A 25,974-nucleotide genomic window follows, 5' to 3' on the forward strand; every position below is an offset into this window, starting at 1 on the left:
AGCAGGACCGACCACTTATCGCGTCGTATATCTCAATCACAAAAATTTACAAGTACCCGCTGTACCTGTTTCAGTCGATATACGGACCGTAAGCTTTCAAATCGCATACTGAGTTTTTGACACCCTTCGTTCTTCATTATATATTTTTAATCTATCGCGTTATGGTATCGCGAAACGTATCCCGACAGGCGATACGATAAACGGCTCTTCCTGGAAAAAGATGAAGAGAGCACCGCGATGGTTCTATCTTGTTTATATTATTTATAAATTCTCGAGCAGTCGGAAACTGGCGCTCGCCTTATATTTCAGACATCGACACCCGCCTTTTGTAAGTACACCGATAAACATGTCCCGACGCGAATTCTAGCAGCCGGACATCGGCGCTATATAAATAAATAAATATGTTAAAAAAATGAAAAAAAAAAATGATTATGTATTTCTTTCGCTTCCCTTCCTTGCATATCCTCAGTACAAACCGCGCGCGATCTTAAGGTACGATGCCGTAATGTGTGGGAGAAGGACGGCGCGAGGCGTTCGCATGAGCGCGGGAAAGGGATAGCGTTCGTAAGTCGGTGCGATGAGTATAGCGTTCGTGAGACGGTGAGTATGAGGGAGATAGCGCGAGGCGACCGCATGCACGCGTGTGGGAGAAGGACGGCGCGAGGCGTTCGCATGAGCGCGAGATATGCGCGTGGATGATGATGCGGGATACGCGAAACATCGGCGCTAACCTTATCATTTTTCTACGAAATTCAACAATGCCGCACGTGCAATAATCTTTCTACGAAATTCAACAATGCCGCACGTGCAATAGTGCAGTGTGAGATGATATTTGTTTATATTGTTTATAATAAATTATAGCTGTCGGACATCGACACTCACCCTTTGTAATACACCGCGCTGCGGCGTCGTACCTTCGCGTTCCCTCTTCCCCGCGGACCCCGCGCCTACCGTTCCGCCGCGGTCCCCTCCCCCTCTCCGCGGACCCCGCGCCTCCAAAATCCCCCTCCGCCCGCGTGACGTCATGCCCCCTCGCCCGCGCGGTTTCCCCTCGCCCCTCACCCCCCCTCAGAGGACCCGGCTTAGAACCCGCCTATTAACACTACTATCAGATGCTATTCATGGCTCGAGTCGTGCTATATATTTCAAGGAATTAAAATTAAATTAATAAGTTCAGCTCGGTAATGCTGCTGTGGTAAGAGGATCCGACATTAAAGGCGATCATAGGCGCGCTAATGTACTCACAGCTGCCGGAGAAATTCATCGGGCGGGTAATGGCGTCGTATCTGTCGATTGACAGAGCCACAAGGACATAAGTCGAGCTGTAGGTCACTACGGCCTGCATAAACCTTATCAGCTTGCAAGCTACATTTCCCGCGTACCACGTGACCGTCGTTCTCCAAATTATGTCCGTCAGTACGGATATTAGGCCGACTAGTAGATCTGCAACAAGATACATGACTGTGGATTGTAATATATTGTTCATTAATCGATTATTATCAATGCTCCGTCAGAATATGAGGCTTCCCTATTCTGCATATTTCTCAAATATCCGAAGTCATCAACTATAATATTCGGATATATTGATTAATATTATGTATCCAGGAAAAATTGTGTCATTCAGAGAAAAATGGATAAAATAAAAAGTTAATAAGAATTTACGTTGTTTACTTTGTATTTGATTTTCATGATTATAAGGAAGGTGCGTATGTATGTAATTGTGATTAGTGTATTCGATCCGTAAATTTACATTTTTGTTTATGAAGATTTCGGGATTATTATTAACAAAAGGATATAAACCATTCGGAATTATTATATCAAACAGATATAAATGATATTGCCTTATATATGAATGCTCGTGTGAAATTATGTATAAAATTTTAGTATTAATACGAACGTGTGGAATTTTCGCAATCGCGTAAAGACGCCGCGCGATTATTAATTAGCTCATGAAGTTTATAAAATAAATTTGTTTTGATTACGAAATTAATGTTTTTTTAGATGTACAATATGATCAGTTTATAGTTAATTTCGATGCTTTATATCGCGTTGCTCTGCATTTGCACATGATTATAATTAAAAATCATTAACATACAAAACAAAATGAGCATGATATAAAACGCGACGTAAATTCGCTAATTTCTATGTTGTGACGTTCGTATACCAAAAACGTCGCAATAATTAAAGGTTATTTAAAACAGTGTTAATTTTCTTATAGAGGTATATGTTACGTATGTTTTGTAACGATTAATGCAAAAAAGAATTGAGTTAAGAGTTATATCTTAAAAAAATCAACGCAGAATTTTTGTTTTATAGATTACAATAATTAAAATTTTTATTTATAGATGAACTTGAACTATAATAATCGTAAAAGCATATGCATGTACTTCACGATCATTATACATGTTACTTTATGATCTTGTATACAACACATTTCTTGATAATAATTAAAAGGATCTTATACATGCTTCCCGAAATATAAGTTTGATCAACGTTCAGAAAAGAGAGACTGCTGCCGCAACTCCTCGGTAATTCTGTAAATAAATCAAACTCATCCCTTGTTTTTGTCGCTCATATATTATTGACGAAATAAAAAGTCGATTTCACACCCTCCTGACTCGATAATACCGGTCGTGATATTAATGTTCGAAATTGAAGAATAATTGCTTCCAGTATAATGGGAAAATGCCAGAGCAGTTAATTAAACTAGAAAGCAATTTGTTAATATTAAATCACAATGCTGCAGAAGCGCGTAATAATTTTATTTATAAAATGCATGTTAAATGATTGATATATTCTTCTTAAAAAATCTAGTTTTTTTATTTTGAGATAAAACAATTTTTACGATTTATTAATGTTTGATCGATGTATGATTTCAATTCTAAGTTTACATATTTTCTCTATATTAGCGCGATTTCCATAATATTACAATATATTTTTTTACGTAATATCAAAAATATATTTATTAAAGATATATTTATAATACGGATTACTCTCTCTCTCTCTCTCTCTCTCTCTCTCTCTCTTTCTCTCAGTACTGTTAAGCAGTATGAATTTAGAGAATTTATCCTAGCAAAAGAGTATTTCGATTGAAGATTCCAGAACACTTGTAATCCATTTACGAAAATCTTTTTTATAGGAATGATCAAATTTGTTCAAGTTAATGGCTATACTTTAAAGTATTTCAGTATATCTTTAATCTAGATGTTTTCAGATAATGTTGAAATCCTTTGATACCTTTATGCTTTGCAACTTTACGATCGGATTTATCAACTTTTCTCAATTTTCTTTTATCGTCGATTACTTACGTTCGACATTTTAAATTTAAACGATCAATCAAGGACAGAATTTTATTGCTCAATAAAAATGCATTGTATAAAATTATTATGTGATATATATAGAGCGAATTATATTAATATCAATATAAGTTATTTTCATCATATGGATCTTTAAAAAAAAAAAAAAAGTTAACTTTCAGATTATTCAGTTCTTTTTCCTTAAAGAAATACAATAAAAAAATATATATGTTTTACATTTTTTGAAAGTAAGAAAAGAATGTGTTTTTTTGGTATAAATCATATTATGTGTAAAAAGAAATATATATAGAGAGAAACTAATTATTGGGCTAATTAATTATCTTGCTGAACACATTTTTTTTCGTAGAATACCTGTTTTAAAATGCATAATTTTACTCGTGTTTCTTCTCTGTAGCATGTTATTTTATGCTATGCCGTAAAAAACATTCTTTCTTTTCCATTTCGCAGATATTAATTTTGCGGTAAGCGTATCTGCTTTTAATGTCGCAAGTTATTACGCGGATAATATATGAGAAACAGTAGACAGAATTAACCATCATCCGATGCAAAACTATTTGTCATTAAAATAGTAGAGATTCTAAATTATTTCTGATTAAAGTTTTTCTGCACAATATAATGAGTACAATATATTATATATATTTGTAAACATTGTTGTTAAAATATACTTAATTAGTCATAATTATCATATTATTGCAAAAAAGATATTTTTCCATTAATGTGTTTTGCTTGCGAGCGCAAACACATATATCTATATGCAGGTGCAGTTGCAATATAATATGAAAAATTTTTACACTATATCCGCGCAATTGTACGTCTATGTTTCCGATATCCCGGTATATTAAGATACGTCAGCGGAAAAAGGAAGAGAAATGTTTATCTATAAAACGTTTACATGAAAAAGGATGTGCCATCGTTTCCCCAGAGTCTGAATTGAATTAAACATCGAAAGCGAGGGATTTATGAGAAAACCTTCGCGTTCCATATCTAACTTAGATAATAATGTATATATTTATACATATGTATATATATATATATATATATATATATATATATATATATATAAGATACTCGCCCTCGCTTGTCATTTAAACAATTATTGACGTTATAGGGATAAAAAAAAATTACCGTTTTGCCTCTTTCGTTCTTTCAAATCTTATTAATTCTGCTAAGAATTAATAATATACATTTTTTAAAAATTGTTACACCCATTTATGCTACATGTAATAAAATTTATTGTTTAATTTAAAGTCAATTTTTTTCGATAAAAAATATCGAAGTATTACCACTTTTTGAGTCATTTACACAAGTTATTAAAGATAAGTAATAATCACTTACCTGCAAATGCTAATTGTTTGATGAAAAAGTCCATCCGAGATTTCCTGCGTTTTCCTAGCAGAAGTCCGGCGAGAACAGCAGTATTGCCAGCGACTATTATCGCAAATAACAGCCATAGTACTGCGAATTGTTCCGTCTATAAGGAAGAAAACGAAAAAAAACGTTTTTGTTTCAATCTTGTGAAATTATCAGTTTAAAATTTTAATACAATTAAAAATATTGTGTTTTTTCTTGAAAAAGTTTTAGAATTCTTAATACGTTTCAAAAAAAGTTTTGACGATTAAATTAAAAAATATGAATCTAAAGATATGAACTTTGTTTCCGTTGAAAATTAGTAATATCTTTTTTATTTTTTTTAACTAGGACCCAGAGGTTTAAAATAAAGCTATATAATTCTTATTTTTATATTTAATAGTTAGAAACTTTTTTAAAAGTGTATGTGTAAGAAATTCTAGAATATACCTTAAAGAGGAAAAAAGTTTATATTAATTATATCAAAATTCTGAAAATAATATTTCAAGTAAAATCACAAAGTTACATTAATTTTATATATCAAAGATCACATTTAAAATATATTTAAATTATAACATCATTTATTTTTACACAAAAAAATTCTTATGTATTAAATAATTAAATGTATATAAATATATACAAATGTATACAAAATATTTAAATATGTTAAATATACTCATCTTAAAATCGCGGATTATATGCCAATATATTCAGAATATAAGATCACCTCTCCCCCTCCCTCTCTCAGTTATATAAATCTTTATGAATAATATAGATTTACATAACACAGATGCATTATTATTGTATTGTGTCTTGTAATCTCAATATCAATATCCGATGAAATGTTAGGTAGCCATTTACTAATCACTTGCTTTATCCGAACAAATAATTGGTTTGATGGTTAGTTTGATGTCTGTGGTCTTCTCTTCCATCGTATACATTGCAAATTGTTTAACGAGGGTGACGTTTGAGCGTTAATTTCAACATCATTTGCGTTTCCACTATGCAATCTAATTTGCTTCAGTATACATGACTGATATGATATGTAGTATAATTTAACGATAATTAACGAATAGATAATTAGGACATTTCTAATTAAGAGAATCCTACAATCCTTTGATGCATTCAAGCACTCATATGTATATTCTATTCTAGAGATAACAATTATATCAGTTATAGTAAAAAATATTTAATCTTACGTATTACAGATAATCAAATTGTCTTTTGACCTTAAATACTGATCAAATCTTGCTTTAAATATGCTTATTAACAACTAATGTGTTAATTATTATATTAAAATGTAATTTTAAATCTATTGCAGGATATATGCCAAGAACGACAGTTCTATATTTCAGTATGTTAAAATTTTTATTTTTTTAGGAAAGTGAAAAAATATGTTTAGTATTTTATTAGATAAAATAAGAAAATAAATTGCGATTAAAAAATATTATTTAAATCATTTATCAGTAAGTAATGCAACTATAAATAAATAGTTTATATGAGAATTAAACAGAGATGCATTTTGAGTAAAATACGCAAACATATTACCATATATCATATAATCTAAATTAGTTTAAATGCAGTTTAATTAAACTAGTTTAATTGAAGAGGTAAATTGTAGATAAGTTGATAAGTTTATCTAAAATAATCTGTTTCTTATTATTAAAGTATCCTGAAAAGTTTTATAAATAAGATTGCAGGCGAGAAAAGATATCTAAATTCCAGTGCTCAGTTTGCCACAGACCTGCCTGTCTGGCGGATTATATGCCTTCTGGCTCGAGAGGACTCACCGGCATTGGTATTTCCTCCCAAATGGGTGAATGACTTTCGTATCCCCCCATCGGACGAAAAGAATATCGCCGAATCAACGAAAATCTTGAGACTATAGTATTACGTGTCTTATTCGTCTCCCTCTCTTTTTTCTTCGCACTCAGCACTAAATTTATGTTTCTATTCCGCAAACTGCAAATTCCGAAAGAGACTTATATGACAGGCGATTTAGGTCATTCGGTTTTGTTGAGTCTCCTATATTATATCGTATATGATATCGGAGTATTTGCAGGTTTATTCACGCGAATTATTTAGTAAATGTTGACGGCAGAAGCCGATAACAAAACTGTAATTTTATATATTTTTTTTTCACTTTTCATATGAAATCATAAACTCCACACTCCGTTATTATGTATACTTTAATTATGGAAAAGAATTTGTTGATATCTATAATGAACAAAAATATTTTGCATTTTAACTAAGTTCGCATACTGTCGGTAATCCGGCATCCTCTAACGGATTTACAAATAAATGGCTATATAAAATGGCATGTCCCAAAAACATTTTATAAATCTGCGTTAATATTTTAGGTGATAATCCAGTGTATTTTAAAATATACAATATATTATGCAAAATATTAGTAAAATAAAGTTGCTATTTAATTGCATCCATAATGTTTAAGCATAGATAATAAAATAAATATAATAATACCATATAAGCATAGATTACAAAATATATAAAAAATAACATATCTAATAATTTAAAAGAAAGTAATTTTACGAGATTTCAATTTTAGATTCATCAAACTTTAAAATTTTCACTTAAGAGATTTATAAATAGATATCGAACGAATTTTTATTATTTTTATTCAGCGGCAAGGAAAAAAAGTATTATTGTACAAATGATGAAGAAAATTTCACTATTGTTTGTAAGCTATTGCAGTCTTGATTTTGCGGCGTCAGTTCGATTCATGGTATCAACAGCCGAGAGAAAATGGTACAATGTCTAGAATACCATATATATTGCGAATCGTGATTCTTTATTCGTATCCGGTCTATCTCGCTTTCCGGTTCCAAAATCCAATTACTCATGTCACTTGCAAGCTCGATATCGATCGTCGAATTTATTTAACCGATTTTATCGTGCGCGAGATTTGTATGCAAAGTTTGGAGTCGTGGTTGCGATCTATGGGTTATATTTTTATATCGTTTTTTCTATAATATTATTAATATACTGAAAAAGTGTAGAGAAAGAGAGAGAGAGAGAGAGAGAGAGAGAGAGAGAGAGAACAGTTAATTATAAAATGTAAAAAGTTAATGAAAAAAGAACTCCACATTACTAAAAAATATATCACAAATTAAATCTATATTACTAAATCTATAAGTTTTATAAATGTATACAATTGAATTAGTTTTGAGAAAATCATTAAATATTGATTAACTATTTCAAGTAACCATTATAATTCTTCAATCACAAAAGTTTAATCTATCTTTATAGCATTTACATATTAAGAGTATACTTAAGAATATAAAATATATTTAGTTTGTCTAATCTTGACATTAAAATTATTTTATTGTTTTATATATAATTTTTCTTCCATTAATGTGTAGTTTATTTATTCTTAAAATACATAAAGGAATTATTTGTTATGTTTTAAAACTTATCTATATTTTGTAATAACACGAAATAACAACACTGACAATGAGATTTATCTTTTTTGATTATGAAATATAGATAATTACAATTCCTGTAATATCAAAATGCGGAATTGTGTGTTATACAACTATAGAAAATGCATATTACTTTAATTAATAGAATTAAAATAAAGAGATATAATATGTGTATCTACGCAAATTTATTCACATTTATTAAGAGAGTACGAGAAGAAAGGAAATATCAAAATTTGCTGAAAATACCAAAATATGAAAAATATTCACGTCATCGCTTTATATTTCCATCCACTCGATTTATCATAAATCATGCATGAGTTTAATTCGCGTATTTATATGTCCGACAAAAGATTTTATCGCCGATTATTTATTTTACTACATGACATTTACTACTATAAAATGGCATAAAATATTATATAACGGATTATTTTGATAATCTTTATGTATTAGATTTACGATTATATTCCAAGCCAAGTAATTAATATGTATATATTTTATATTTTTATTAATATCTCTAGCCCTGATTTCAGATTTCTTTCTATCATCTCCAAGAGATCTTACCTAATGGAAAACAAGCGCCGAAAGGTGTTTTGGATCGAGTGCATCTCTCGCTAACCACGATACATTTCTTGGCATACAAATCAAACGGAATTATAACTGCGATGACACACCATCTAAGTGGATTCGTAAGGATCTAGCATCGATGGATGAAACAAGGATAAATGGGGATAACGAGACGACAAGCTCTCATCTGTGCGGTTTTCATCGTCGGCCCGCGAGGTAAGTATTTTATAAAGCACTTAGCCGTATTACACAGCGTATTTTCGCTGATTGTAAAAAATTGCCTTGATTTACGGTCTCGTTTCACCGCGGATACATGCGCGGATACAGGGTGTACACTTTTCCGTACGGTATCGGTGAAAGAAAGCCGACGCGACAGCGAACGGCGAGCGCAACGTTAACCCATTTAATCCACCGCGTACCAAAGTTGCTTCCCATAAAAATCTGTTGCACGTAATTGAATGTTGGCGTAACTCGCCGGCGACAGCCGTATCGAGTAGTAAGCTGTTGTTAAGCGAATTTGCGGTGACTTTATGAAACGGTGGACGAAACCGATAAGTAATGAGATCGATATTGAATTCTTATAAAAATGAAAAATATATATCGTTATATCGCTTTCTTACTATGTGTCCATTGCTGATTTTATGTAAAATGAATAAAATTCGTTAAAAGTGCATCTTGTTGCATCAAATTTTATGTGAATATTGAATGACCCTGATAATGAATGAAAATTATTTTTGCAATGTACACAGTGACAGATTTTTATGAGCCAACGAGTACAACTGACATTGTTTCCTTTGCGCTTCCCGGTAAACGCGAAACGTTACGTGATCTTTTTTCGCGATGGTTATTCATTCGTAATTCTGGAGCAGTGTTGTAGCCAAAATGAGTAGAGTAGTCTCACAGAAAAAAAAATTCCATTTTTATTTATCTCTCCAAGAAAGAAACATAAAAGTTCAGAGAGGAATTCGACATAAATTAATCATGCAAATTTTCAATCACTTGTTTGAATTTACGTAAAGTAGTTATGTAAACCAAAATGAATTCTTAATTTTAAAATGGGTCAAATCCAAATTTACAACTTTTCGCATCCACGAAGCCGTTTTGAGGGATGAAATTTATTGAGAAAATATAATAACTAATTTTACTAATTAATAAATTTAAAAATATTTTTTCTATATATATTTTATATTTATATTTTATATTTATATTTTATATTTAAATTTATATTTATATTTATATTTTATATTTATATTTATATTTATATTTATATTTACATTTATATTTATATTTATATTTATATTTATTATTATATTTATATTTTTCTATATATATATACATATATATATGTATATATGTATATTTCTTTGAATTTATTTAAAATCCTTGCTCTTCTAAAAAAAAAAATCCGATTATTTTATTCGGTGTGTGTATCACCGCTCAAAGATTTTTTTTACTGACTTATTTTTTGATATATAAAAATTCTTTTATTTTCAAATATTTACCATTTGGAAAACGAGTGTAATTTCAAATTTATCATAGGAGTGAGAATAGTTGGTTACGATATTTACGCCAAGCGCCCAAGAAAAATACCGGTAACGAGCTATAGTTGTGTCATATAATAGTAACGAACCGCAGTAAATGGTTGAGTTACGACGATATCGATGTAATGCCACCCTCAAAGAAAAATCTCTGACCACCGCAGACGGTGACGTGAAAGAGTAACGAACCGCTCGTAAATTCGTAATTCCTAACGACCGAATGAAGAGCGTAAGCTTAACGATGTCGCTCTTTCACGGTAATAACGAGAGTGCACTCTTGGATATGCGCCAAGTTTCCTGCATAAGCAAGCAACTACTGATACTAAAGATTGTTGACTTTATGATCTTTAGAATGAATCATTTAAATAAAAGTTACACGGTACGTAAATCAATAATTCGAATTACGCTGGAAAAATAATAATACTAACGTGTCAAAAAAAAAACTGAAACTTTATCGCGAAGACAGAAATTCAATGATTTAGTATAACAATTTAATTTACTTTTTTAAGAAATTAATTTTAAAGTAGAATTTAAATTGATTTTCTCAAAAGTTTGAAACATATAGGAGTTCCATCATTATTGTCGAATTCTTTAAAGATGATAGATTAACGTAATTGAGAAAATTGCAAAAAGAAAAATAATAATTATTTCATTTTCCAATTGAAGTTTCTCACAATTCACTAATGTTCTCAAGAATTAATATTACACAGGTGTTTGAGCTGTGAATTATTGTTGTGGTTCCATGTATTTACAGCCAACGAATTATTTGTATTTTTTAACAGAAAATGTATGCACACACTGCAGTACTATCGGTAAATTTAATAAAATAATAAAATACAAAGACTGATCTTTTTCACAATGCTCGCTTATGTCCTTTTTCTGTGCAAATACACGTAAAGATACACGTTTTGCCTTTCAACCGCAAACAACGATAAATTATTTTGAATGTTTTTTATTAAAACAGATTATTAATTTTTTTATAGATACATCTTTCTCGATAAATAGATTATTATAATAAATTGATACACAAAACGTAGATTCGTAGCTGACAGAAACATGATGTCTAAATGATAATATTCAAATATCGATTCAAAATGTAAAAATATAGTGTATTAATAAATTAAATGCAATATCAAATAATTATATATTATATACGTTTAAATATAAACTTGGATTTTATTAGAAAATTGACGATAAATCATAGGAATTGTATATTAATATTTTATTTATATCCTCCAAATTTCTGCTAAATATTTTATATCGAGAAATTACCGCGGTTTGCTTTTTATTTATGTCCACATAAAATGCATGAAACATGAAAATCTCAACAAATAAGAATATTTAATATCGCGCTTGGAAATGCAAATATCCTTTAGCAGTGCAAAACATAATAGCAGTCAGAGCGAAGTAGCACGTATAAACTTCTTTCGCGACAAGAGTATCTTCCGTCTCTTTTGATATGCTTTGCTTCGTTACGTTTTCTGCCTTTTCCGTTTCACGATTGTTTCAGCATATAAACTAAAGAAAGTTTTAACTATAGTTGGGAAATTTCCTTTTCTTACAAGAAAATACATTTATAAAATTCAGAAACTACTAAATAAAACTTAGTCTAATTTATCAAGATTGCGCCGCTTTAATATTTATATTAATTTGGATAATATATTTATTAACTTTTCTGAATAAGTTGTATATGTTTATATAAACGATATTTATACAAATTGTATAAATAATTGGGAAATTATAATTCTTTAAGAAATTTTGAAATTTTTATAGAACCAACTTTATCATATTATTGTTTATAATACTTATAATAATTATAAATTGTTATTTATAATTAATCCTTTTAATTTTGATTAGTAATCCTATCTCAATGCACATTGTAATAAACTTACGTTATTGTAGAAATAAGAGAGTGTAAGTTAAAAACTTGCATTTTAAAAAAGAGAAATAGAAGATGCCTAAGATATAAAAGTATTGTCATCTTCGTAAAATAAAATTTTTGTATACTGATAACCGCGCGTGTCAAAAACAAAGTTTTAATCTTGTGGCTTTGATATTTTTTATTTCATACACGTAATTTTTTAAATCCATTAGCTTGTAATTATAAAATAAAAATTAATGCGCCACTCACCGGTATGATGCGCAACAGCAGAGTTGTAGTACACTAGGTTGTAATCTGTAAAAAATACAGATATATCCAAATTATATATAAAACTATATCTAAAAAAATATTAATATATAAAAAAACTAATTATGATGCGCGCGATTATATTTTTCATTTGTTCTTTAGACTTAGACCAATGTTTAGTAAAACAAATATTACATAATCTTTGAATAAAAGATTCTGTTATATAGAATATAGATAAAAGTTGTTATAAGATATGATAGATATGGTATATATATATAAATTTATATATATATATATATATATATATAAAATTATAATTTTTTTATATAAATAATTTAAATTGTTATAAATCTTAAACACATTAATATGAAAAATATTGATTAATATAATGATTTTATTATAGATATTTTCGGTATTTTCAAACAAAAAAAATTTTTTTTTAGACTAGTATATATATTTATTGTAATACTGTAATAATAAAATGGATTGCTATTGCGGAGATAAACGAACATCTAATTTTATAAGTAACAAATAATAAGTAAAATCAATTATAAATTACTTACCTTACGGTTACTCTACTATTGGCTGATGCCTCCCCTGGGCTTTCTCATCCTCTCTTCTTCGTTCTTTGCTTCTTTGTGGCACTCACTCGGGAAACACGATGAATTAATCGCGCGCGCACTAATGAGCAAAATATTGTACGGCACTTTGCACGACATTCCCGATGTTAATTGCATGTTATAACGTGCAGTTTATTATTATTTATTATTAGGACGGCGAAGAGAACAATGCGAAAGCTATATGATTCATTCAGCACTCTTGCTCAAGAATCATGCAGTTAATGTCATATACTACGCGCTATGGCACTTGTTATCTTTGTGTTGCTAATTATTGTCGCATTTTAAGACCATTTTATTATATCACGTTATAGATAAATAAATACATATGTAAATTAAAATTTTAAAAATGATTCTTTACACATATTTGCTTCAAAAATATATTATTGCTGTGTTTTATAAGAGGATTTTTAAAAAGTTTAGATATATATAATATTCAATTTTTTATATTACAAGCATTTCAGATTTTTCAACATATAAATCTCTTGAAATATGTATTATTAAAAAATATCAATACACCATATCTTTTTGTTACTTAAATAATCGTTATTGACAATTGTAACAAAATAGAAAATGATCATGCTTCGATCGCAGTAATATCTAATCCTACCCCACCCCATTTGCTCTAGTAAGCTGCCTGAATGGCAATATCAAGGCCACGCGCCGTTGTAAACAAAAGCGCGCGTATTTTTTACGATGTACGGCACCGTCACATCCATGTATGTAATTCTTGACCTTGTCATTCCTGCGACGATACTCGAGCGAGTAGTATCGGCGTGAGTCGTTCTGTACGTGTCGTAGTATTACTAATCGAAAAACACGTACATTCTTTAATATTATTACAATTAATAATTATTACATTGCATAATAGACATGTACAAGTATCGTAACGATGATTATTAGATTCGAGAATATATGATATACATATATTTCACGAGATTTACACGTTGAAAATCTTATGTCTTCAATACTTAATTTTGATTATATACTTTTTGACGACCCATATCGTGTCTTGACTAATCAATAACTCGATTCGCGTTAATATTATACAATATCAGAGCGAAGCCAATATTACTAAGAAAATATCGCGAGTAGAGTATATTTAATAAACAGATTCTGAGCTTCATCACGATGTGTTTAATTAATACATAATCATCATTAATCCAGCTTTTATCATTTATCAATCACGCACCATAAATACATCGTTTGTACATTGTTGTAATTTTAAATTAAAACGCATATTTGGCAAGATTTATTTGCTCAAAATCTATCACGCACTTATAACATGAGATATTAAAATTGCTTTGGAATGCAAACATATAATTAGCAACAAAGATAGCAAGTGCTGTAGCGCGTGAATTTGATCGTATGATTTTCGTGCAAATGCTGGCAAAATCGTATAGTTTTTGCATTGTTCTTCCATATTAATAATAAATAATAATAAAGTGGGCACATCGATTAACATGCGATTAACATCGGGAGTGTCGTGCAAAGTATCGCGCGATTATTGTATTTTCTTTATCAGTGCACATTATAATTATTCATTTTTTCGCGAATGAGTGCCATGAAGAAGGAAAGGACGAACAAGAGAGGATGAGGAAGCCCAGGGCCTAGGGAGGCATCAAGTGACGGAGCAATCGTGAGGTAATTTGCAATTTGTTTTTTATTTGTTACTTGTTAAATAACGTATTGCTTGTTTATTTCCGCGGTAGCTATCATTTTAAAGTATTGTGTAGTATAATAAATAAATAAATATATATATATATATATATATATATATATATATATATATATATATATATATACACAATATATATGTGTGTATAAAATATTTTAAACTTTATTTTAAAATACACAAAATATCTATAATAGAATATTAATATTAATTAATACTTTTATATTCATATATTTAAAAGATTTAACTATTTAAGCTATTTATATAAAAACTATAGTTTTATTTATATATATCATATTTATAAAAACTTTTATCTCAAAAGAAAGTTTTATTAAGAAATTATGCAATTTATTTTATTAGATATCTGTCTAAAGAACAATTAAAAAATTTAATCACGTGCGTTATATTTAGTTTTTTGAATATTGATATTTTTTTAGATATTATTTTATATATAATTTCGATATATTTGTATTTTTTACAGATTGCAACGTAATGCACTACAACTCCACTATTGCACATCGTACAGGTGAGTAGTATATTATTTTTTATTTTATTATCTGAAAATAACATGGATTTTATAATGGTTGATAGGTTTGACGAGAGTTATCAGATGAATTATGTCTTTAATTAAGAAATGTTTGTGCTTGTAAAAAGATTTAACTTTTTTTAGTTAGTCTTTTTTAAAATGTCATTTAAATAAGTTTAAAAAATATTTTCTTTTAGAAATAAAATTTAATATAAATTTTTACTTTAATATAGATAGCTTTTCTTTCTTTTATTTAAATTATCTTATTTATTTTTTGCTTGGTTTTAACTTACAAGAAAGCTATCAGCGAAATAGTGTGTCATGTGGATGTATTAGCTTAGGAGGACGAGATAGGACAAATCCAAGAAGACATTTTATCTTCCTTTTTTTATTTCGTAAAAATAAAAGACTTACGAAAGTGGTTGGAACATTGCTTGATAAATCCCATTAATCTTAATGGTCTTTTTAAAGGGGAAATGTCAAGCAATTTTTTTTTTTACTTTTGTCACGACTTTATAGGCAAACATTATTTTAATACAAAAATACTCATTTAATAGCATATTAAGAGAGTATAAAAAAAAAAGAACGTTATTTTTTTCTATATTTTTTTTTCTAGCTTCTATTTTTTCATATATCTTTTTCTCGTATTTCCGCGATTTCCATGTTTGTTGCTAACTTCAGAATGAAAATGGAGGTTTTACTCGTAGACATAGTATATCTAGATCTAGACCAAGTGTTGAAGAGTAGGAGCTGAGGTGTACGTAGAAAAGGACATACTCTGTTTCGTGCCCCTTGCGTTCTCTCTCGCTCGCATGTAGCATGACGAAAGAGAGCGCTATGCTATGTACGAGCGAGAGAGAACGCAAGGGGCACGAAACAGAGTATATCCTTTTCTATGTGTATCTTTACCCTCGCTCCTTAAATAAAGGCAAACGCTCGGTCTAGATATACTATGGTTTTATCATTCCCTTTCTAAAAAAGACATGAAACCTCGAACTCGAATATATCGAAGCGTCGAAGCCTTTTTTCCGCGATTGGCTGTTTCGCTTGTGCGCTGCGACTTGCTTTATTCGTGTTATTTACAACTGTCAAATCATGCGAATTTTGACAGTTTGACAATTTGTAAAAGAAAATGTTAAAGTTAAGAAAGAAAAGTTAAAAAAATTGGAAAATGTCCATAAATAAAAGCGCACGCGTAGCGCGCGCCTGTGTGTTGTCCTAGTACATTAAATATTAAATATTGACGTGATCTGAATTATATAAATATGTTGCAAAGTCAAACACAAAAATAAATTATAACACAGTATCTTGAACACAAATATACTGATATAATCATAAAAATAAATTATGAATTGCACATTTTTGTCAACATATAATTGAATAATTAAATTCAATTAAACTGTATGTGTGATAAATTTGTAAACTTTTTCTGCAAAATATTTTGGTTTTATATACATATACATTTATTTGATTTTATATACATATACATACATAAATTGCCTGCATGAATAGATTTTCAAGTTAAATCCAATCTATATATATAAGAGCAAATAAATTTGTAACATATAGGAAGCTTTATAATCTTTTCGCAACGCGTATGCATGCTATCTGAATCTTTTCCCTCGTTTGTGGGACGATAAAGCGGTAACATTTTATGTCGGATTAGAATTTAAGACTTTGTAAAGGTGATCGTTTAGCGTACATGAAATTTAAGATAAGCTATAAAGAAACAATGATTTCTTTAATAAACATTTTTATGTTTTTAATATTTAATATTTATATTAATTTTTTTTACATTAAACATAAAATTTTTAATTAAAAAAAAAAAATTTATAAATATCAGTAAGTCTCGGTTATTGCATGATATAATTGGTGATAGTTACAATATTTTCATAATTTAGTAAGAAAACAAATCAAATCTGTGTAGAAAAAGAGATATTTAAAGTACGACGAATATTTGATTCTTGAAACGTGGAGTGAAATTACGCGTTCTCGGTACTTAAGAGTGCTTATCTTTCCACCTTATTGCTCTATCTCTCTACTTCTCTGAGCAAATTCAAACAAGCAGATATAAATGAGAAGGTCTAAGGAAAATAAAGGTTTCTATTATTATTATATTTCTGAATGTTATCGAAAGTGACGAATTTATGTATCATTAACAATATAGTATTATTAGAAAATTCCAGCGCGTTATTGAATTGATTATATTTTGTAATTACAATAAGTAACCGAAGAATAGTTTTTATATGAGGAAGAAATATTGCAATTTTCTTCATTTTAGTACTTCTTTTCTAGAAAATAAGTACTAAAGAATTACAGTGTGTAGGTCGTGGTTATAGAAAAATCTTCGGATTAAGTGCTTAAACATAATCGGATGTACGCCGATATTTTTTCGATAAAAGGAAAAAAATGACATAATCATGAAATATGCGTACCTCTTTGGAGCACTGATATTCTACTTATTTGTATTCTTCGCGGACGAGATCTTCGCGGTACCTCTTGAGTTTACAAGATGCCAAATCCAAGCCAACATCGCGGATTTAATTCAATTCGTGAGATAGAAATCGGGGAAGCTGAAAACCACTATCGAGCTTTTTCGCGTTCCGAAATATTTTGCACCCTAATACGGTGCTTACTCGCCTGAAAATATTGTTTCTCGCGTAGAATGCATTATTTTGTCCTACTTTTTCACCTTACAAATAAAATAAAACTCTGAATTTATTGGAACTGAAGAATACGGAAGTTCACTATTTTAAAAAAACATTCGCGCTATATTTATAAAAATTTTATTGAAAATAATTAACAATCTTATTGCGATTTATGAAAGAAGTATATTTATCTTTAGTATTATAAGAGATAAATTTTTTTAGTCTTTTTTACAAATTTATAACAAAATATAAATTTTGTATATAGATTAATAATATTATAAATTAATAACTTGTAACATATTTTAATTTCAGAATATATTTCAAAAAGTTTTAAAAATAATATCTAATGTGTGTGTGAATACTTAAAAAGGTACATATAATCGTAGAAAAGGACACGTTAAATGATATTATTGGATATGTTTCAAAAACTTGTAAGAGTTAATTGGATTAAAAATTATCCTTTGACATGAAAAATTTTTGTAAGGTGATTAGGTTATCTCGCGAAGAGCAGGTATGAAAAGGACGAAATGAAGAATCGGAGAAAGCTCGTAAAAGGGTCGACGACTGACTTTTCATCTCAATCTCAACGGCAACGAGGTAATGACATCCTCGTTTCATCAGATCCTACAACATGACGAGCGTACCGCGGAACGAACATTTCGGCTTGCTCTAAGGTCAATGACACGCAGTTTCGAAATGGCAGAGTAATAACAAGACTCGCTTTTTTTGATCATGTAAATTTCTGTGCTGTCTCAGTATATACCCATCTCGGTAGTGCATTTCGCGTCTTTATCCCACCCCCTTTTCCTCCAGTTATTTACCGACTATATATTCAAAGCACGCTGCTACTCTTCATGTGTGTGTTTTGTGACAGAGAAGCATCGTTTTATTTGTTTAATTTTTTCGCTGAGATAATCTCACCGCACCGGCATTATTATTTCACTGGCTTGCGGACTCTTTGCGCATTTTATTTCATCTTGATTACTTTGCCCGTGTACGTGCAAAAACGCGTTACACATTTCCAGCTAGCTATGGTGAAATTAATATTTTATCCGCTTGCAATTACTTTTTCCATTAATCTCCGTAAATCATTGTCGCACAGTTTTACGACACAGTTTTTGAACTCGTTTAACATAGTCTCTTTAACGTAGACCGATTTAACATTCGTGATTTAACTAATAGCGTCATCCAATAGATAGCTAACTTTCAGTAAAGTTTTGCGCGATCCGAAAAATAATTTTTGATATATCAGTCATTATCAAAAAATAAATCGCATTTATCCTATTTCCGTGTTCATGCGATACATAGTTCAGTTTTGGAGGGAAATAAATAAAATTTTATCTGTTGAAATATTCGCTTACGTATATCGTTATTTAAATAAATACAAAATCGGTGATAAGAATCAATTTGTAGTTCTCTTTCAGAATATTCTGTATTTCTGTTTTATATTAAAATATCTTAATTCAGATTTTCGTTTATCACAGAGAATGATAATCGGTACTTTTTGAATCTAGTTAATTTTAAATCGCTGAGTAATTTATTTAATTGAAATAAATTTCAAAAGTTTTTAATATCTCTTTGACATTGTTTCAATTCACTGTTAATTTACTTATGGAATAAATTTCTATTTGTCCAAAGATCTTTATTTTCGGCTGTTAATTATTTCAAGATCTTACATATTCCGACATTTGTTTTTGTAAAAATTGAAGAACATATATAAGCCGAAGATTATTAGAAAATAACAATTGTCTAGATTATGATTAATATCGAAATTATTTCAAATTCGTGCAGTGTTTTTTATGCAAAATTGCACAATGCAACAAAAACTAGCGTTTGCGAATCGAGCCGCTTCTACATTTCACAAATTATTATTTCCCGTTATTGTGATACTTCGTACTGATAAAAAAGTTTTTCATGCATACGTAATGTATGGCTCGTGTCTCATGAGAGTCACGACGTATAACCGTGGGCGACAGTTTTGCAACGAGATGTACACAAAGTTTATTTTACTTTAGAATGCGCATTAACATGTATGTGCAAATCCTAATAAGCGCGCTTCCCTTTTAAAAAGAACTCCCAATATACGGTAATTTAAATTCATCTCGATTATGTAATTATTGCGTTATAAAAAAATAAATCACTTGTATATGTATAAATAAGATGCTAAATCCGGTGCTTCAGATTTTCCGCGCTTTTTTTGCTCATCATGAATTCACAATGTTCTTTTTAAATCGATTTAAAATTGATTTCTCACGTAATTAACTAGTTGTGAAGAGAGACTATCTAAATTCTTTTGCTGAGAAATAACTGATAACAAATATAGATTTTTTTAATTATATAAATTATATTTATGTCGCGCATATAATGTTTTTGTGTATTTCGTTTTACAGCGAAAGAAAAGTAGAAAATAATGCGAACGCATATGCAAAAGCATTGAAGAAGTTAAACATCTAATTATATCAGATGAGCTACGCTGTTATTAAGAGGGGGAGGAGAGAAAGAGAGAGAGAAAGAGAGAGAGAGAGTGCTCTATTTATTTTTGTTACAATCTGAAATTAATACTGAAATTAATAATTGGTTTTGAATCTACTATGTTTTATTTAATATAAAACGAAGCAAAGTAAATTGTAACAAATACATCCTTTCAAAGTGGAAAAAAAAACAGATTCCAATTAATCTTTTAATTTATTTGTAAATATGCATTATTATATGCAGCTGAGTAAAGCTATATATATTTATTTATATCAATTTTACACAATATACTGTATAAATAATATTTTTAGCAATAGTATATTATTTTAATATTTCTGATATAAATGAAATATGCAAAAGGCCAAGGATGTTAAGCTCTTTTTAGAGCATCTAGTATATTGCTTGTCGATATTTGGTTCCCAATCTATCAGCGCAATATTTTTATCTCATTAAAGAGAGAAAATAATTGTGTCACATTGGAAGCAAATGTGTATACGCAATCGGAATTTGTAAAGCATCTTTCAAATATTTATAATAAATCAAAAATTTTGAAATTACTTATAGTTTTAATTAAATGTTGATTTATATTAACGAGATATTAAGGTTAGCGTTTTGTTTTATAACGAACGAAAAAACACAACATTTCGGGCAATGAAATATATTTAAATAAGCATATTATGATATACAAAATTAATTAGTATGTTAATATTTATTATTAATCATATAATAAAGTTTTATATTATTCTGCTATTATTTTCATTATAATTATTTATTAATTACTTCATGACAAATAATGTTATTTATATGTCAAAATCACAACTTGTTTCTACAGATAACTCACATTTGTAAACACACGGATGCTATATTCGTATATTCAATATAATAATGTGCATATATTTTATTATGATATACATACACTTCGACGTGTAAAGTACTTTTCGGTCGGGGAATCTTTATTTGCGGACTAAGGTAGAAGAAACTGCGAGGAATCTCATTTAGGTACTGTGGCGGGCGAGACGATCGTAAAAGTTTAAGGGTCCTTCTTGCACTGCGCGAATTGCTTCTTCCTTACCTCGTAATAAACGAGGCGGCGAGACAGTTTGACATATCCACCATTTGTCGATTATTTCGCGACATCACGTACGAGTTCCGGTAAGTGCATTGCAGAGGATATATATATATATTTTTTTTTATTTGAATTAAATACTTTCACAAACAGTAAAGATGTCTCGTTTAGTTTTTTGGGAATGTTCAATAAGTAAGCAATTTCATACATAGGATTCTTATATCATTTGTAATACATGCTACATGTAAAATTCATTAAAATAATATTAATTAATAATTTTGTGGTGTTACAAGATAATCTGCAGCGAATACGCGTGTTAACGTGCAGTATCCTTGATACTAAGGAAAAGAAATTTCTAAGAAAACTAAAATTATTGCAATTTTATATTATTTATATAAATATATAAAAAATAATAATATATAGATAAAAAAATACAACTTTTACTCAAAGCAATGTTATTCGGTAATTAACAATACTTTTACGTCACTTTATCCTCGCGATGTACGTTATCACAAATTAATAAACTGGAAATAGGATTTTATTTAATTTATTATTTGTGATGCGATATACCATTATATCCAAGCGCAATAAACCTTTATTCTTTTATTATGTATAAAATATAATCATAAAGAAAGTTTTATGAAAAATACCGGAATATTAATAATTTCTTATCGACGATTCTCAGTTATACACACATTCTTTTCAATTGTGCCGCCAGAATCCCAATCGCGCAACATCACAACGTAAAAATTCGCAATAAAGATTACCGCAATCAGGATATCAGAGAACGTAAATATATGCAATTTTGATTCCGCTGCAAGTAGCAGCTATTTTGATGCACAAAACCGGCTCGGATTATGTCATTATCGCTGCAATTATTGCGTCAGCAATGATATAATGTTGTGTTATCGGCTATCGGCGGAATGTCTTTGTAAAAATAACAGTTGTCATTAATTTACGACGCGAAAAGTATTACACTATACGTAGTATTTCTTTCTCTCGGGCCGACACAATATTGCTTAATGCATTTCACTTTTAGTTTCTCTTTTTTTTTTCGTTTTTACAATTGCTAATTTTTCTCATAATATTTTTGCACTCTGGATTGTATGAAAACATGCCGCTGTATTACATTACATACGGGGCGCACGTACCATATAGTTACTAAGGGGCACGCACGTGCACGGAATCTGGCGCTCATATACAACGGAAGGCGTTCTTTAGCATCCAATTATAGGGGGCAGTTACAGAACCAGCAATATTCTCGTATTTTATGCATCGTGGCGTTACGCAAAACTGGGGTTGGGCCGAGTGCTTTGTGAAAATCGAAACGTGCCGCGAATCGTTAGTAAAGTCGCAGTTTCGCGTGCATGTCTATCATCCTGTCTTCTCCAAAGAATGGACCATTAATTCTTTTATGCATCGTAGTCTTAGTTTGTCAGGCAATTGGATGAATTTTATGTAAAAGACCTACGTGTGCCCCAGTTTTTTTTAACTACTATGATTCCTTTGATGACTCTCGTAAAAGTAGAAAAAGATGATTCCATTGGTAGTGCTATTATCATAAAACTAAATAATTTTATTCTAAAAGTAGATTATATCTCTTAGATAACAAGATACATACATATTATAGTATTTAAAGAATTTTAAGGAATTAGTTAAATTCCATTGAAAAAAAAAATTAAGTCAAATAGACGGCATTTATGTATATCTCGAAAATATTTACATTGTATGTATCCAAATATGTCATTTTTAACATAATTTTTCTAAGTACAAGAGTTCACTCTTCAAACTGATCAAAGAATATTTTTCTATTAATAAAGTTTGTGAAAATTACACTTGTACAAGAAAAATTAGATCGTACGTTGAAGTCTTTATATTTTGAAACATTTTATTTGAATTTTCGAGAATTGCAAATAAGTAGTAATCGTCAATCATTGGTCAGTTTAATCGATTGCTAATCAGAATGATCCAAGAAGAGAATTACCGCATTATTCAATATTTATCTAATTATCCATGATTTCTAATTAAAGATAAAAAAATTGTATTATAGATAGAAAAATTGGAAACGTCGTGCCAATTTTCGTGGTTCTATCGTAATGAATCGCAAAGGATGCTCTCTGAATAAGAGCGGTGCGCTTTGTCTGGTACAGACATTCGATCTTTGGCAGCCTTTTCGGATCATAAAGAGAGGAGAGGGAGGGAAGACGATAAAATACTACACGGTAATAAAATAGAACGCGCACAATAAAGCAGAAGTTCCTATAAAGACAGCGAAATTACATGTTCGACTCTCTCTTAAAGATGGTTTAATCTAATATACGTAGAGTGAATGCTGAAGTAGCGTAGTCGTGAAATCATTTAACTCCCAGAATCTAGAGAGAAGACACTTTTTACAAGAAAAAACTGAAGAAAATTTTCGAAGAAAATTTTTGGCATTATATTTCTTTTTCAACAAATTCTCTTGGATTTCGTGAATAACTTGTAAAACTTATTTTGTCGAAAAGTGTCTTAAAATATTTTTTATACGAAATGGTCAATTGCATATAAGAAATATATTACAAATAGAAAATAATATGATGAAATGATAAAAATATAATTATGCAAAACTGCGTTTTGATATATTGCAAGGGTAATTAAATTTATATATTACAGGAAGAAATATATATTATGTCAGGTTAAATGAATAAACTGTGAAAGCTTCCAGAAGTCCATCGGGTTTATAATATATCTTTGAGTTCCTATCTGCTAGCTGGGGCTCTTATAATCAATACTTGTACAATTAAAGACAAGACCTTACGTTTTTTTTGCGAGCTTAGTGAAAGCTCGCAAAAGAAGTTTTCTACTTTTGTGTTTTACAAACTCTTACAAATTTATTTATTCGCAAATTCATTCCTCGCGTTATTCCTCGCCAAATTCAATAGAAACGTACCGTAAAATTAAATTGTGTATATACATATATAACTATCTTGAAATTATATTGCAAAAAAACAGTTCACAAATATCTTATGTAAGGTCTATTCTTTCTCTCTCTCTCTCTCTCTCTCTCTCTCTCATATAAAGAATTGTTTAAATAATTTCTTTAATCAATTTCTCTTTATCAAAAATAAAAACGTTTTTTAGCAGACGCAAAAATAAAGTAAAACCTGATTAGGTAATTAATCTTTTACAATATAATTGTTTTGTAACCTTTTTTAATATTCAAAAATTTTGCTTGATAACATAAAAAGAAGTTTTGGTAAAATTTTAAATGCTTCTTGATAATTAAAATTTGTTTTACTAATCAGTTTTTAATTTAACTAAGTTTTTTATTATCAGAATGTCGTTTAATTTTAAGATTCCATCTCATTCAGACACAGCTTCGACAATTACTGGCATTTCAAAACATTTGTCAATGCAAAAATCAAGCGGAACCTAATTAGGTAATTAAATTTTTTTAATTTGCTTGTTTTCGTTTTCTTTAGATATCTTTGTTGAATTTTCCGAAGAATGTTGATCGAATATCGATATATATTTCGGTCTCTTTTTCTCTCTTTCTTTCTTTGTTAAAAAAAGAAAAAAAAAACGAACAGAAAAAATCTTGGAGAGTCGATACCGCCGGGGAGAATATCAGAGCTTAGGGGCGGGTTAACATGTAAATTACGTTATCGCCACGTCAACGACGAAGTCGTTCGCACGAACTGTTCGGTAAACGTACACGCTTATTAAAGGCCGGTAATAAACTTGGCACGATAGCCGCCAATTAAGGGTGGGATGTCTACTACCGGCATTGTGCTGGAACACAGAAAATCGCGCTTTATCGTCGATTTCGTGTAGCCTCCGATAAATCCCAAAGTGATTTTCCGCGTTTCCAAATTATACCCTTCCGAACATGGCGTGAAAGCCGAGACTATAATAGTGATCGAAAGAATACCGGGATCAGAGAAAAACGAGAGGAAGATCCAGATATTCCGTTACATCGTAATAGCTTATTAAGCCGCGAGATAGAAATGGTATTAAGTTTATAACGAGGAATAAGGATTTATGTTTCAATAAACTTAGCTTGCAATAATATTATTTTAGCGAGAATTAATACAAACAAAAGGTTATAACATATTTATATTTGGAAACATATAGTTTTGTGCATTTTGTATCCTATATATATGTGCTATTAATAACGAAAAATATGTTAATTATATAAATATATCTTGTACAATATATCTTATTGAATATTACAAATATTTTTTTTTCTTTCGTTAATTCGAGAATAAACTGCATAAATAAATTTCAAAATAAGTCGAAGAAAATTGTATCAGAAGATGCGCCGAGAGAAAAAATTCTCAAATACAAGATAATTTACAAGTCTAGAATATGTTACATAATAATAAAACTACATACTAGTCGCGTTTTTCATTCCGCGAGATGGGCCATGTACCGCGTAATTACATTGAAACCTGGCGAGAATCACGACTTTGCGAATATATCTCAAAATTGCAACAAATATAACACGTGCACAGCACGTTCCTCGCAAAACGAAGAATATTCCCCTGCCTTACAAAGATGTTTTGCAGCTTCATTACGCGTGTAAGGATTTCCTGGAAATGCAATGCGGAGTGATTTGCTGCGTGGAACTTTGCAAAGTCGTGACTCTGTTAAAGAT

The 25,974-nt window shown here is 29.8% G+C and overlaps 1 protein-coding gene across 3 annotated transcripts in view; it reads right to left on the bottom strand.

Annotated features, from left to right (window-relative positions):
• The window catches only part of Ccap-r (Crustacean cardioactive peptide receptor), a 63,790-nt gene that overhangs the window by 10,743 nt on the left and 27,073 nt on the right, over nucleotides 1-25,974 (bottom strand). For all 3 annotated transcript variants that reach the window (XM_070297414.1, XM_070297417.1, XM_070297416.1), the window contains exons 3-4: nucleotides 4,653-4,788; nucleotides 1,246-1,443 (exon numbers count right to left, since the gene is read on the bottom strand). In XM_070297414.1, coding sequence (XP_070153515.1) covers nucleotides 1,246-1,443; nucleotides 4,653-4,788 — 334 coding nt within the window. The remainder of the gene's footprint in view (nucleotides 1-1,245; nucleotides 1,444-4,652; nucleotides 4,789-25,974) is intronic.

This window comes from Polyergus mexicanus, unplaced genomic scaffold (genome assembly GCF_030449975.1).
Source record: "Polyergus mexicanus isolate NDT 795.1 unplaced genomic scaffold, iyPolMexi1.0 SCAF_6, whole genome shotgun sequence".
Taxonomy (NCBI): Eukaryota; Metazoa; Arthropoda; class Insecta; order Hymenoptera; family Formicidae; genus Polyergus; species Polyergus mexicanus.